The sequence below is a fragment of the Mastigoproctus giganteus genome, chromosome 2 (genome assembly GCF_048544385.1).
Source record: "Mastigoproctus giganteus isolate SK-2022 chromosome 2, ASM4854438v1, whole genome shotgun sequence".
NCBI classification, from domain to species: Eukaryota; Metazoa; Arthropoda; class Arachnida; order Uropygi; family Thelyphonidae; genus Mastigoproctus; species Mastigoproctus giganteus.
The window spans coordinates 27758979-27774161 of record NC_143576.1 but is presented as its reverse complement, the minus strand read 5'-3'; the positions used below and the strand labels follow the sequence as shown (position 1 = coordinate 27774161).

At 35.5% G+C, this 15183-nt stretch overlaps 1 protein-coding gene across 1 annotated transcript in view; it reads left to right on the top strand.

Annotated features, from left to right (window-relative positions):
• LOC150089234 (uncharacterized) overlaps positions 1–15183 on the top strand; it is a 74280-nt gene that overhangs the window by 20651 nt on the left and 38446 nt on the right. The window contains exon 3 of the mRNA XM_090389917.1: positions 6951–7092. Within this exon, the coding sequence (XP_090246043.1) occupies positions 6951–7092 (142 nt within the window). The remainder of the gene's footprint in view (positions 1–6950; positions 7093–15183) is intronic.

Below are 15183 nucleotides of genomic sequence, written 5' to 3'. Positions count from 1 at the left end.
TTGTTTAGGAGTAGTGAGTAGTTGTTAATGCCAACAGTGAAAAAGAAGACCCAGTTTTTTAGATGCAGAAGAAGCAGTATTTGTGATGACTTATGGTAATCTCTAATAGAGATATGTGATCTTGTCTAGAAATCTGAGTGTCATCGAAGAATAGTGGGCTCTTTTGAGATAAAGACTGAGTTTTAGAAGGATTGCAAATAACCAGGTTATTTTTTCACCATTGGAGAATTACATATTCCTTAAATGGTGATCTCCAGGCAATTCTCCTACTGTCAAGCACACGGCTTCTATAAAAGGTTAACTGGTCATTTGTTTAAAACATGAAACTATTATGACAGCCTATTTCAGATAACAGGTGATCTATAGTGACAACATGCAGACAAAACAAGTATAAAGAATTGTTCTGTTTTGTCTGGTCTGTATATTAAATCAGCTTTTAGAGTTGTAATATAGCTAAAGCTGTCCATTGACAGTATTGCAATACTAGGGAAGCCTTTTTTTTTGCAGAGTGAGGGTATATTGTATCCTCTCTGAAAAAAAAAAAAAGTCAAAAATGTAATAAGAGTTGAAGCAATAAGTACAGGCTGATAAGTTCAGTACATTCAGCTGTGCCATTTTATATAAAGATGTACCGTATTTCCCCTTTTTTTTGAAAAATTTGGGGTCTAAAAACTGGGTGCGTCTTATACAGTGGTTGTAGATTTTTTTTACTTGCATTTCCCTCTTCTTCGTGCTTGTTTTCTTTGCACTCATTGTTTCGCACTTGTTACCGGTATATTGGGTTACGTTTTGCCACCTTCTGCCCAGAAATTGCTCAGAAAAGATTTTCGTACAGTCCTGAATTCAAGTTAAAAGTGATTCAGTTTGCAAAAGTGAATGGAAATCGTGCTGCTGAACATAAGTTTGGTCCTCCTCCAACTGAGAAAACAATCCAAGACTGGCTACGGGAAGAAGAAACCCTACTGAAAACGCCACGGCAGAAGAAGGCCATTAGAGGCAAGTCAGCAAAATGGCCTAATTTAGAGAGGGAATTGAAGATATAGATTGAGGAGCAAAGGGCAATTGGAATTCCTGTGTCCACAGAGATGGTTCAGCATGAGGCAAGAAGAAGAAGAATTGCTGAATTGGAATTCCTGTGTCCACAAAGATGGTTCAGCATGAGGCAAGAAGAATTGCTGATGAAAAAGAAGTTACTGATTTCAAAGAAGGACACAATTGGTGCTTCAGGTTCATGAAACGGAATCGGAATGGACTAAGCATTTGTACATGCACCAGACTTGCCCAAAAGATGCCTGAAAGCTATGAGCAGAAGGTCCTCAAATTTCATCGTTTTGTCATTCAATGTCAGAAGACATATCAGTTTGAGTTGGGACAGATTGCAAATATGGACAAAGTCCCCCTTCAATTTGATGTCTCAAGTAACAGAACTGTTGATAAGAAGGGGGTGAAAACTGTAACTGTGAAGACAAGTGGACATGAAAAGCGCCATTATACAGTTGTTCTAGCTTGTTGTGCCAATGGAACCAAGCTGCCTCCTATGCTGATTTGCAAATGCAAAACAATGCCAAAAGAAGACATTCCTCGAGGAGTGATTGTCCACGTTCATGACAAGGGTTGGATGGATCAGGATGGGATGAAGATCTGGTTTGAGAAAGTTTGGAGCAGGAGACCAGGTCTTATGCAAACTTGCCCTATTGGTGCTTGATAAGTTCAGAGCACGCATAACAACAAATACAAAGAAGATTGCTGCAGAGCAAAAAACAAAACTTGCCGTCATACCTTGACATCCCAGCTCCAACCACTTGATGTCAGCATTAACAAACCCTTCAAAGCTGACAGAGACGAATGGAACCAATGGATGAAGTCTTCTGGGGACAATTTGACACCAGCAGGAAGAGTGAAGAAACCAACTGTAGGAGAAGTTTGTACCTGGGTGAAAAGATCCTGGGATAATATCAAGATTGAGATCGTTGTCAAGTCATTTAAGAAGTGTGGCATTTCAAATGCTATAGATGGAACTGAGGACGAGGCAATATACGAAGACAGTGATTCGTCATCAGACACAGATGAGGACAAGCTAATGGATGGGAGTTTTGACAGTGATGAGTTGTATGAATTTTATGATGAATAAAACTTGAGTTCAATAACTTTATGTAATACATTTTTTTTTTCAAATTTCGGGCCCCAAAATTAAGGTGCGTCTTATACATGGGGAAATACGGTAGATATTTTTTATTTATTTTTTTTAATGATAAATGTAGCTTAAACTTATTCATGAAAGAAAATTAAGTTCTGAAAATTGACACCTTGATCTGATCTCTTCACTGATGCTTAAAATAAACTGGTGGTAGATTAATCTACCAACCCTTCTTTTCTTGCTAAAATTCTGTGACAGACGGTATCAAATGATTCATCAGTAAACTGAGAACAACTAAAAATTTGAAAACTCATAACTCTCAGCTTTGAAAATTGCACAAACAAAACGCCTTTGAACAAGGTATATGAATCTGTGTCCTTGATTACATACTGAACTATTTGCAAAGTGTCCAACCTTTTTTCCTTGTAGACATTTTGATGATAACTTTAAACTGTTTGTTTTGATCAATCAGGCTCCAAAAGTATTCACAGTTCAAAAAATGCTATTGAAACAAATGCTTGGCAGTGGCTGAGAGCATCATATCAAAGAGACTTGGGTTTGAAAGAAAACAAAATGTTTTAATAACCCTTAGACCATTTATATGCTAGTTCTTTCAAACTAATGCTTTATGGACAGAAACAAAAAAAAAAAAAAAAACTCAATACTAAGTTAAGACAGCCATTTGTAAGTGATCTAACATTAATAGACTATTTATGCTACTGACTTTTTCTGTCCACTTATTCTTCTTAAGCTCTTATTCTATGTATTCTTCCAATCCATGTATTTTATGGCTATTTTTACATATCTCCCTGTTTATGTATTGCTTGCAGTGATACAACTGGTTAGCAGTTGAGATATGGTAGCTCATGGCAGTTTGAGATTTTCGGGATTAAATTATAAAATCTCTCATTACTGACAACACCAAAGGCGACATAAATTGCATCACCCTCTCTTAAAGTTTAATATTTCTTTTAACTCCTATAGATAAAATTATGTCAGTTCAAGACATATCATTTTTGTAAAACTATAGGATAATGTGATATTGCATTCGTTCTGTAATATTAGTGGTATTTCATCATCTTGTTTATAAAAGCATCCACCTGTTGCTATCCGTCTACTTCCTATTCAGCAGTGGGATGGCATACACCAAGGAACCAAAAGCATAATTATTGTTCTTGATATTGAGGACAATTCTTGTCAACATATAGCTTCAAGACTTGTGCTGAGTGGTCTGAGAACATATTGATCTCATAAGATTCCCTTATTTACAAAATCCACAAGATAAAAATAACTAACCTGGCTAAAAAACATGTTAATTGTACAGCTGAGTAGTAGGAATCTGAAATAGTCTCGGATGAATCTAAATTTAACCTCCATGGATTGGAATGGTAAATGCTACATTTGGCATAGGTGTAACGAAGCATATCACACTGACTATGCTCAATCAATAGTAAAGTTTCCGTTGGGCCAGATGGTTTGGGGATGCATAGCAAGTAAAGGAGTGGGCAGAATACATTTTATAAATGGTACTATTATGACTACTACACAAACTCTAAAGGAAACTTCTGCCCATCAGTAGAGACCTCTTTCAAAGAATAGAAAATTTTTTTTCAGAATAACTCTGCACCTTGCCAGACTGTATGTGAGGTTAGTACAACATTACATAATCATTTATTAAAATTTCTATTGTGTTAATTTTATCGTTTCAAACACTATTTTTATTTATTTTTTTCTTATTATGGCCAGGAAATAGTCCCAATTTGAACCTGATTGAAAACTGCTGGAGTGTTATGGGACAGAAAATTGGTGCTGAAAAGCTATGAAACAAGATAACATTGAAAGAAACTGTTATCCATGTCTGGTACCATGAACAAAGCAGTGATTATATCAAGAATCTCTATGCCAGACAGGTGCAAAGCAGTAATTAAAGCATGTGGTGGGCCAACAAAATACCAATATCTCTTATAAGTTTGTATGTTGCATCATTATTATAACATCTCATATTGTGAGATCCTTTACAATGTGTTGCCTTCCTATGTGTTGCCATTGCTTATTCTCATTTGAGTACCATACAGGTGGTACAGTTTCAAAACTACACAATTAGGCAACTAATTGTGAAGGATTATTATAGTAATGATGCCTAATGTACAAACTTCAATTTATCTTCAACTGTGTAGCAATGATTCAGTTGTAGTAACCAATGCCATACTTTGAGGCTTTCTGCTCTAAAATTTTATTAGTATATATATAATGTTAAAAATTTTTACAGTATGGCTGTTGTGCTATTTACAAAAGCTAAATACAAGGAGTTCTGAGAACAGAATATAAAAGACATAGGTATAAAATTCTGTTTATTTATTATTATTTTTTTTTTTTTCAGTATATTGACCCCTGAAGTTCAGTACAGTTATTGTATTTAACCTGCAAGGAGTTAATCTTTCAAAATAAAATCTTCTGGTTGGGCATCAAACCAAGCTTGAACAGCTGCTTTTGCCCTTCATCATCTTTAAAACAAGTCCCACAAACATGAGACTTGAGGCATTTTCACTAAATAATGCTCACTTTTGGTCAGATCTGAGCTATATGGGGAGGGGTTAAATGTTGTTTGGTTTTTAGGATCATTAGCAACTAAGGCCATATTGCTCTGGGGATATGCAGTGGTCGTTCCCTGGCCTTTCCGCATTCTCCATATTTGGTGGTCACGGGCTCGAACCCTGGTATAATCAAGAAGCGTGTGCTACGCACTGCTGCTCCTGCCAACCTGGATACGGAGGGGTTAAATTGTTCAAATCCACATTTGTGAATTTTGCCTGTGCAACCCAGAATTTGTGCACTGTTGCACTGTAACGAGAAGCAAACCCTGATGACCCAACTTTCATTTTTTTTTTTCTCTGAGTTGCAGTTTTAACTTTGGTGCAAGACTGGCATGATATTCCCTTGTTATTGTGATTTTAAGTGTAAGTAATCAATTAACAACAATCCTTTTTATGTCCTAGAAAATCAAGGCCAACACTTTTCCAGCTTATGGTTGGGTTTCAGACTTTGGCTGGAGATTTTTTATGCTTTACTGTATGCTTTCTAAATTGGATTCAGGATCATATAGCCAAGTTTCATAAGCACTCACCAAACAGGATTAAAATCTATATGGATTAACAGGAATTAATTTTAAATCTTCATTTTGACTCCACTCTCTGTTTGTTGTAAATGGAAAGGTTTCTGGGAAGAACTTGTATAAACGTTATATATTCCTAATTGCTCATGTATTATTGTTAAAATGCTAACTATTTTTCAAGTTCAAGTACTTTAATTTTAAAAATTTTTCTTAAACTATGGCAGTTGTTTAAGACTTTAAGTGGCTAGCCAAACCTTGGAGCATCCTGAACTGACTCCTGTCCTCTTTTGAATGCTGCCAACCATTATGTAATGGTATCATAACTGGGTGATACTTCCCCAAACACTAGTCATTTGTTTATAGATTTCTTTAGCATTTCTTCCTTCGTCAAAAATTTGATTACTGAATGATGCATGATTGGCTGGATATTCATTCTTCTTCCACCTACCATAAATTAAATTTTAGGAACTGCATAAGACATTGAAAGAATTTTTTCATGTTACCTTATAAGACAATCTTTTAAAATAACCTTTTCTAAACATAATAGGTTAATGTATTAGCATCATGTTTGTGCATAGTGAATTACTGAAACTGGTAAAATGGCAATGTTTTTATCATATCTGATACTGTAAATACCTTCGTGAGTTGCCTGATATTGCACTACCTTTAATAAGTTGTTGTTGTTTGGTTTTTAGGAGCATTAGCAACTAAGGCCATATTGCTCCAGAGATATGTGGTGGTCATTCCCTGACCTTCCCGCATCCTCCGTATTTGGTGGTCATGGGCTCGAACCCCGGTTTAATCAAGAAGCGTGTGCTACACACTGCTGCTCCTTCCCACTTGGCTATGGAGGCGCCCCTCTAATAAGTAACACTTCACCAGTGGAGAAGACTATTGTTACTTATCCTCAGTGGATACCACCACCCAGATGGCTGTTTGATCTCTCATCAGTGGGTGGGTTGGTACCCAGCGTTATTAGTACATCCACTGAGAATAAGTAACAATAGTCTTCTCCACTGGTGAAGTGTTACTTATTCAAGGTAGTGCAATATCAGGCAACTTGTTGTGAAAGTATTCACAATATGAAATATGATAAAAATGATGCCATTTTATCATTTTCGGTAATTCACTATGTGCAAACATGATGTTAATGCACTAATATGTTACGTTTAATGAATTTTTTGTAAGTTGAGGCTTTAGCCCTAAATATTTTCAATAACCTTTTCTACAAGTTATTATTGCATCCTGTTCTCAGAACGTTTTACCACCCCTCATAGAGTATATGAATAGGATTATGCATATATTATACCATTAATTATCACAACTTTTTATTTTTCTGGTAGAGAGAGAGAGAGAGAGAGAGAGAGAGACCAAAGTCTTTTTTGTGCTTAGTTTATGCTGTACATATTGCAAAACATGTATAGATAAAATGTATGGCATGAGAGGATTCTTATAGTACCACTGTCTGAAAAGGTTTAGGCAGGAACAGCTAGTCTGTAAAATCAAATACATACGAATTAATTATGTACAATGAAATTTATGACAGAAGAAATGTAAGACCACCTTTTCAATATTGAGTGACAAAAAATTAAACTGCTTTAATTTGTAGTGTGAAAAATGATGGAAATATCATGTTATTTGTATTAAAATTTTAATGAATTTTCTTTATTTGAAAATGGATCTAATAAGTGGTTTTTATAGGTGTGTTACAGATGTCAGAAACCAGGCCATAGACTTTCAGAATGCCCACTAATTAAGATTGATTCAGAACAGAGTGTACATATTTGCTTCAGGTGTGGATCAACTGAACATAAAATTAATAACTGCAATTTAAAAAGCACAGGTAAGATATTAAAATGTTAAAAACGACTTTACATTCTTTATAGTAACTTGTAAAGCTGCTTTCTGTTTACTGTTTTAAAAGTGGTGGCAGTACAGCACCCAGGAAGCATGTATTTTTAGTATTAGTAAAAGCCAAAATTTGCAAGGAAGCTAGGCTTTCACTGTAGGAGCAAAAAAAGTTTATATAACCTTTATACCTCACATTATTCTCTTCCCACTACCAGATATCAGTCCATCTGCCCTTATATATCACTTGAATGTCATCCTCAGCAACTCAGAAGGCACTTTTATTCTGTTAATTGACAATATGCTGAACAGATGTAAACTACTTTCTTTAGGCTTAGTCTGTTAGTTTTACTTAGTAATTTATATGCATGCTCCTTGGTTGATATGACATTTGTTGTCTCTCTCCTCATGGGTATCTTATTGTTATTCTTACCAGTGAATTCATTTGATCCCCTCAAAAAAGCTCATTGTCTTTGCTTAGATATCAACCTGCAGACCTGACTACAGTATTCCAAATGCATTTTCACAATTGGCTTGTATAATGGAACTGTAACATTCTTCTCCCTAGGTGCAAACATATGGCAGATTTGATTTGAATAATTGATTTCTTTATGACTCATGGAAAATTTAGGCCATGATGTGCCAAGTCAAAAATGTATGGTAAATCACTAATAAAATTCTGTGTACCCTTCCTAGAATCTTGCTTACACTGGATGCTAACCTTCATGTCTGATTGTATCGTGATACTCACGTCTCTTTCCCCCTTCACCTTTCCCACCTTATAAGTTATTCTCAGATTATTATTCTCCAAATGTAGAACATTACATTTGGCAGCATTAAAACACAACTGCCATTTCTCCACCCATCACAGAAGCTGGTCCAAACCATTCCGAAGAGACTGTGTGACCTTCATCATTAACCATCCTCCCAGTCTTTTTATCATCTGTAGATTTCAACGTATCCTTACTGAAATGATTCAAAAAGATCAGAAACAAGACTTGTCCTATCACTCACTAACTTTTGAACTGTGCTTATAACTCTGGTCCGGTCTGAAGAATGGACCAGAGTTATAAGCACAGGTCCAGTCTGAAGAATGACCATTTATAACAATTCTCTGTTCCAGTCTTTCAGCCTTCCCTCAGTCCACCTCAAACTTGTGCTTGTATTCCCAGTACACTGAAATTCGTATAGGAGTCTTCCACGTGGAAGCGTGTCTTATGCTCTGTTAAAGTATATAATATCAAAATTGTTTCTTTCATACAATACTGGGGTCAGAGCAGTTTATTAGTTGTCCATTTAGTATATTATACTTTTGAAGATGATCATGTAATACACCATTGACAAAGACTCCATGATCTTCTTCCTTCTGCTTAGGTTAAACTGACTGAACTTCTCTAATTCAAGAGAATTTCACCTGATTGTTAGTGATGACCTTGTGATTAACCATAAAGGCTTGGTATATTCTTTCAGTCATGACTGGATAAATCTGTTGGTATCATATGCCTTCCCACTTTTAAAGTCAGTAGTTTTCTGTTATTCTCTTCTGTCTAATATCAATATCATATATCCTCAGTGTCCAATATACAGGCACTCCCCAGCTTACATAATACTCGACTTATGGAAATTCAACTTTACGTAAGTTTTTGCTGGCCGGTGCAAACTTAAAAAAAAAAAAAATCGTGGAAATGTATTTTGCATCCCGTAGGAATAAATGGAGGTATCGTGAAAATATCGTAATGTGAACCCAATAACACGTTTTTTTTTGGTAATTCATTCCAAGACCTTGGAAGTTGAAATTTTCGCTTTATAACTAAGCTATTTATCTCTCTAAAAGGTCATTTTTTAATGGAAATTGCACTATGCTTTCATCGTTAACATATGTGGCATTTTAAGAATCAATTTTGAGTGCCTTTGATATTTTTCTGAAACATATTTCTGGAGGTCACTACCTTAAAACAATAAAAACAATTTGCACTTTCTGGTTTATTGGGCTTTTCTGTTAGTGCAATCTATTATAAACGGGTAGTAAACTCTAACTTATTGCATTTGCAATAATACCAATACCTGGAATTCTGTGCATTTTTACGTTACGGTATTATGGTGAAATGAGTTCCCCTTCAGTGAAATCTTCAATCATATAAAAAACATAAATAAATTTTCAGAATCTTCTCTTCATTCATATTTATTTATCACAGTGGTGAAGGGAAAGGGACCAACGGAAAGTGCAAGTGCTGGTAGTGCTAGGAAACGAAACAAAATTGATTTAGAAATGAAGATAATTAATTAAGAAGTATGAAGCAGGAGCAAGTTTGTCATCTACTGCACAGGAAGTAGGTATCGCTGCTTCAACAGTGAATGCTATTTTAAAGGACAGTGTGCGTATAAAAGAACATGTTAAAGGATCAACAGTGATCAAAAACAGAGTTCAGGTGCTATATTGAAGATGGATGTAAATCAGATTCAGAAATAAGTGCCCCTGAGTCCAGTGGCCATTCAAGCAAAAGCAAGAAGTATTTATGAAGATATTAAGGATAAGTATGGCAAACCCCAAGCCAATTTCGTGGCAAGCAACGGGTGGTTTAATAGGTTCAAGCATTGCATCAATTTCCAAAACATTAAAGTATGCGATGAAGTTGCCAGTGTCGATTCTGCAGCTGCAGAGAAATTGTGATGTGTTGGAAAAAATCTCTTCTAAATCTCCACAGCCCTCAACTTCCACAGTGGCGTGCTTATCAGCTGGAGAGTTAATTCTGGCAGCGATGCTTGAAAGGTAAAACTTGCTGACGTTATACCTGTCTCCTCTCTCTTTTTGTAATTTTATAATCTTGGAATTTTTGTAATATTTTCTGTGCATGAGATAAAAATATTGAATAAATAGTTCTATTTACATATTCGTCGAACGTTTCTTTTTTGCTTCAATCAAATTTGCGAGTGCTGCATAAGAATTTACGGAAATTCTGACTTACCTAGAATTTCGCAGAACGCAACCCTTACGTAAGTCAGGGAGTGGCTGTATTAGCATTAGTACCCCTCACCCCCAAAAGGACTTTCTTTTGTGAAAGTTGATGCAAGGTATATTTTCAGCTCACTGGTGATGTCTGTTGGATTATCTGTGACATTTTCATTGAGACAGATTTCCTACTTTCCCTAATCTTGGCTCTCATCCCTCAGAGTTATCTATAGTTAGTAAACTTTGCAGACCACATCATCAAAGCTGCTCCTCATAGGGTTAATGCTTTTCATCAATCTGGCCACCCTTCTTTGCACCTTCTTCAGAAGTTCTGTATCTTTAGATACAGCCTCTGGATCTGGATGTAATATTCTAAGTGTGGTTGCACCATTATCCTATAGAGGAGGGATAATGACTTCTATTTTCAAAAGTGATAAATCAGATAACACCATGTACCCTTCTTACCAGCTGCTTACATTGCGTGCTGAACTTCATGTCATTCTGTATTGCAATCTCAAGTAATTTTCATTCTGAATATCTTTTAATTCCTCTCCATTTAATCTTTAAACTACTGCTTGGTTTCTGTTCTCCAAATGCAATACTCTGCATTTGGTAGCATTAAACTTTGGTTGGAATTTTTCAGACCAAAATATAGTCAATCCAAATCCTTCAGAAGCAGCATAGCTTGGTTCTGATTGTTAACTACCTTCCCAAACTACTGTTTGGGAAGGTAGTTAACAATAACTGAATTGTCAGCAGCTTTCCCTACATTCCTTCGTAAATAACATTTGGAAAGATAAGAAACAATAGAGATCAACAAGTACCAGTCTCTTAGGGACCCCACTTTATACCCCAGTCCACAATAAAGGATCTTCCCTGTTATTCTAACTTGCTCTAATTTATACAATAACTTCTCATAAAAAACTGTATCAAAACCCTTACTAAAATCCAGATATGTAATATCAAAGGCAGTTTTCATATTTAACTGCTGTATAACCTTGTAATAGTAATTTATCATATTTGTGAGAGAGATATAATCTCCCCTTAATGAAACCATGCTGAGACTCGTTTAGGATACTGTTCTTGTTGAGGTGGTCCTGTATTGTCTTTAACCAGATTTTGTAATCTCACTAACCACAGAAGTCAAACTCACTGGTCTATAATTGACTCTCACTTCTTTAGCATCACCCTTCTGAAGACATTGACACTTTTTCAGTCTGAGGGAATAATTCCTAATTCTAATGACAATCTCATTAACATTACTATTGGTGTAATGGAGTCATTTCCCCCTTTTCAGTATTACCAGATGTATACTATCTGCCCCTGGAACTTTACTGTCTTAGCTTCTGTCACTTTTCAGATAGGTGCTTCAGCCATGCCATATATGTCACTAATTTTATAATAGTTCAACACAGATTCACTGTTCCCCCCTCTCCCCCAGCACTAATGTGATTTCAGTAGTCAAGATAGTTGCAAAATACTTGACCAACTCTGCAAAAAGATCTAAACATCCAAAAAACTTCCTTATTTGTTTTACAAATATACATAGTCTCAGTTCCAATTTCATTCTCATTTCCACCGACAAATTACTTTTTCTGTATAATGGGAAACTAACTTGTTCAGTATAGTGTGTAATGTCCATATTGGCCTGTCCACAATTTTAAATTCGGTATCTTTAAAGAATCTATTAACAATGCGAAGTTTTTAGAGAGATCTTCAAGTACCGTGTTAATAGACCAGTAAAGGATAGAGAATGCTTATAAAGCGGTACTCACCTTGAATATAATAATACTCTAATAGTTGTCTTTCCTCATTTTTAAAGGCTCCACTGGTTTGTTCTCGCAGTTGATCACCCAAATGTTATGGTAATGCTGCCATTTTGCAAACTTGTTTTGCTTCTTTTAGTTTAGCAATAGCATTAGTAAAGGCACATGTTGCAAGAAAGCAAGCTTATATAGCATCAGCCAAAAAAAAAAAAACACCCTCATTTCACCCATCCACTTCCTCCAAATGTTTGTCTGGTTCTGCCTTGAATCTATTTAAGCTATCAGCTTCTATGCAGATGGTTTGTTCCAGCAATCAGCCACCAGCTGGCTAAAGGCAAACTTCCTCACATCTGTCCTACAACTGTCTTTCCTCAATTTTATCAGCATTGAGCATGCTCAAACCATTCAAGGCTTTATACACCTCAATCGCAGGTGCCGAGGTGTTCTGATTTAGTGTGTGTGTGTGTGTGTGTGTGTGTGTGTGTGTGTGTGTGTGTGTGTTAGATTGATGCCTTAATGCATTATACAATATACATTAGTAGTATTAAAAGCCAAGAATTGTTTTGTCTTTTATTATATTTGGATTTAGCCTAATTTTAAAATTTTTTATTTTTATTTGGTTCAGCTGTAGTAGTAGTGAACGTGAGAAAAACTGAAGCAGCTCCATGGTTTAATCTCTTCCTTAAATAGCAACTTAATTTATATGCAAAAAAAATAAATAATTTAATTCCATACAAAAAACTGAAAACTATTTCACATGCCTTTTGAATTGCTTAAGAAGAATAGTTAATTTTTTTTTTTTTTAATCCTCCAATATGGAAGTATTTTTTTTTCTCTATAGCACACATTGTCATTCACATGGAGTGCATACATGTGATGAATAATAACGCAAAATGTGTAAAGTTCCCAATAGATGGATATTTATTGCATTCAGAAATTGTTTTCACAGAATTTCTAAACAGTTATGCAAATTCTCTGTGAATCCTGAAAATTCTTGGGGAAGAAAAGAAATGTAAAATTGAAAGGTACCATATACTGTATAATGATATTTGTAAAATAATAAGAGGAGTTTACCTCAATATAGTACGTAGAACACTTCCTTATGATACTCTCCAGAAATTAAAATGAAAAAATTGGAAACTTACATTAGAGTAAAAAATAAATAATTAAAAACCAATTTAACATAGTTAAATATTAAAAAGAATCTAACGAAAATGTTCAAAACGATTTTCCTTCCTGAAGCTGACAATGCTTTTCGACCATATGTCGTGATCACAGGAATGAAAATTACCGAATAGGGTTGAACCTGAAACTTAAATAGTGATTATTTGTCTTCGTGCATGCACGTAAAGGTCCACACATCAGAGGTCAAATATGGCTGCCGAACATTAATAGAATTCTCATGTAATTTAATTTCTACGGTTCCTGCAATTAATAGTCGCGTATAATTACGTTGAACATTAAGTATTTTGGCCTCGTTAAATAAAAAAGTATGTTTTTCGTTAATGGCATGAAAGGTTAATTCTGATGCTGCTGAACGAGAAGCACGAACTGAGGCTTCATGTTGATTTACACGAATATTCAGAGAAAATTGTGTCGAATCTTGTTGAGATGAGTTGCAATCACCGCAAGAAATGTTGTATGCCAGATCATTAATTTGTGTTGCAAACGCAGAAAGAATCGAGCGATTGTTCAGTATAGTGTGTAATTTCCGTATTGGCCTGGCCACAATTTTAAATTCGGTATCTTTAAAGAATCTATTAACAATGTGAAGTTTTAGAGAGATCTTCAAGTACCTTGTTAATAGACTAGTAAAGGATAGCGAATGCTTATAAAGCGGTACTCACCTTGAATTAATCTGCGATGGCTTACTTAGGCAGCCTGGTTAATATTTATGTTGAATTGTTAAATTGTTAAAAAGGGGCAAGGAAACAGAAGTGTACACATCCAGTCCTTGGTTGTCATTGAAATAAAAGAAGCAAAAGAATAATTAAAAACTAAATAAGCGGATATGGCGAAGCCAATAGTCGTTACGGGGACTTTGGTTGGTTAAAACATCTTCAGTTGGCAATGTGTGGAGAGTGAACGCGCGTGGTATTTAAGAAATAAGTTATACTCTCGTGATGCCTTTTTTGACATGTGGGAACTTTAATTGAGAGAGGTTCCAAATTGGGGAAAGATTGAAGGGGAGTTTGGAATTTAGAATTTTAAGGTTTGAGTGGTGCCGGTACCATTCAATAGCTAGGGCTTCATATTGAAGTATTCTGTAACTGGATTTTAGTTTAATGATGGAAATGGCAGAGTCAATGAGAGGGGTGTGGTTGTGGGTCTGGGCATGAATTGTAAGTTCCGTGACAGATTGGTTAGACGTGAGGCTATGGAAATGATAGTATGCACGGGTGTTGGATGTTTTTGATGAGCCAAATTTGGTAGTGGTACTTCCGATGTGACATGTATTACAGTTTGGTTGACAATTAATGAGGTATATTATATTATTGAGTTCGTTTTTAGGATATTTATGTGTGTCTTTATAGGAGCTGAAGAAGGATCCTAATTTGTAGGTGAAAAAAAACAAGGGAGATATCAGTGTCGTTGAATAGACGGCGGAACTGTCCTAAGAGTTCATTGTGATAAGGGAGGACTATGTGGGTGTTTGTTTTATTGTTATCTTTGGTTGGATTGTTAAGTTTAATTTTATTTTTAGCGATGGAGATTGTGTTTAAAATAAGTTGGTGGGGGGTAACCTCTGGATATAAATTTGTCGGTGAGATATTTGATTTTGTTGTAAAGGTCCGTTTGAGGAGCTGTACTTTAGTGCATTGTGAATTTGATTATATAAAACTGCTTTTTTAGTATTTAGGGGGTGATTAGAGGCAAAATATAGTTATTTACCGTGTTTGTATTTTTTCTGAAAATTTTCGTATTTAATTTTGTGCCTGTTATATAGATAGTGAGATTGAGGAAATTTATCTGATTGTTTTGTCCAATTTCAAGGGTGAATTTAAGTCTGTCGTGTATAGAGTTGAGTTTTACGAAGAGGTTATCAATGATGGATCTGTTGCCTGTTACAAGAATGTCATCGGCGTAGTGCATGTATAATTTTAGTTCAGGGGGAAAGGGGTGTAGAATTTGGCTTTCAGTGGTGGCTAGGTAAATTTTGGACAATGGGGCCAAAATGCCTACCCTCATCGGTAAGCCAAATATTTGTTGAAAAATTTTTTTGTTAAATCTAAAAAATCTTGCTTCTAATAGAAGGGTGGTGAGCTCAAAAATATGGTCTATAGAAAGGGAGGTATGTTTTGTTAAGGTATCGTCTGTTTCTAAAAACTTACGTAAGGCTTGTAAAGTAAATGGGATGTGGACATTAGTG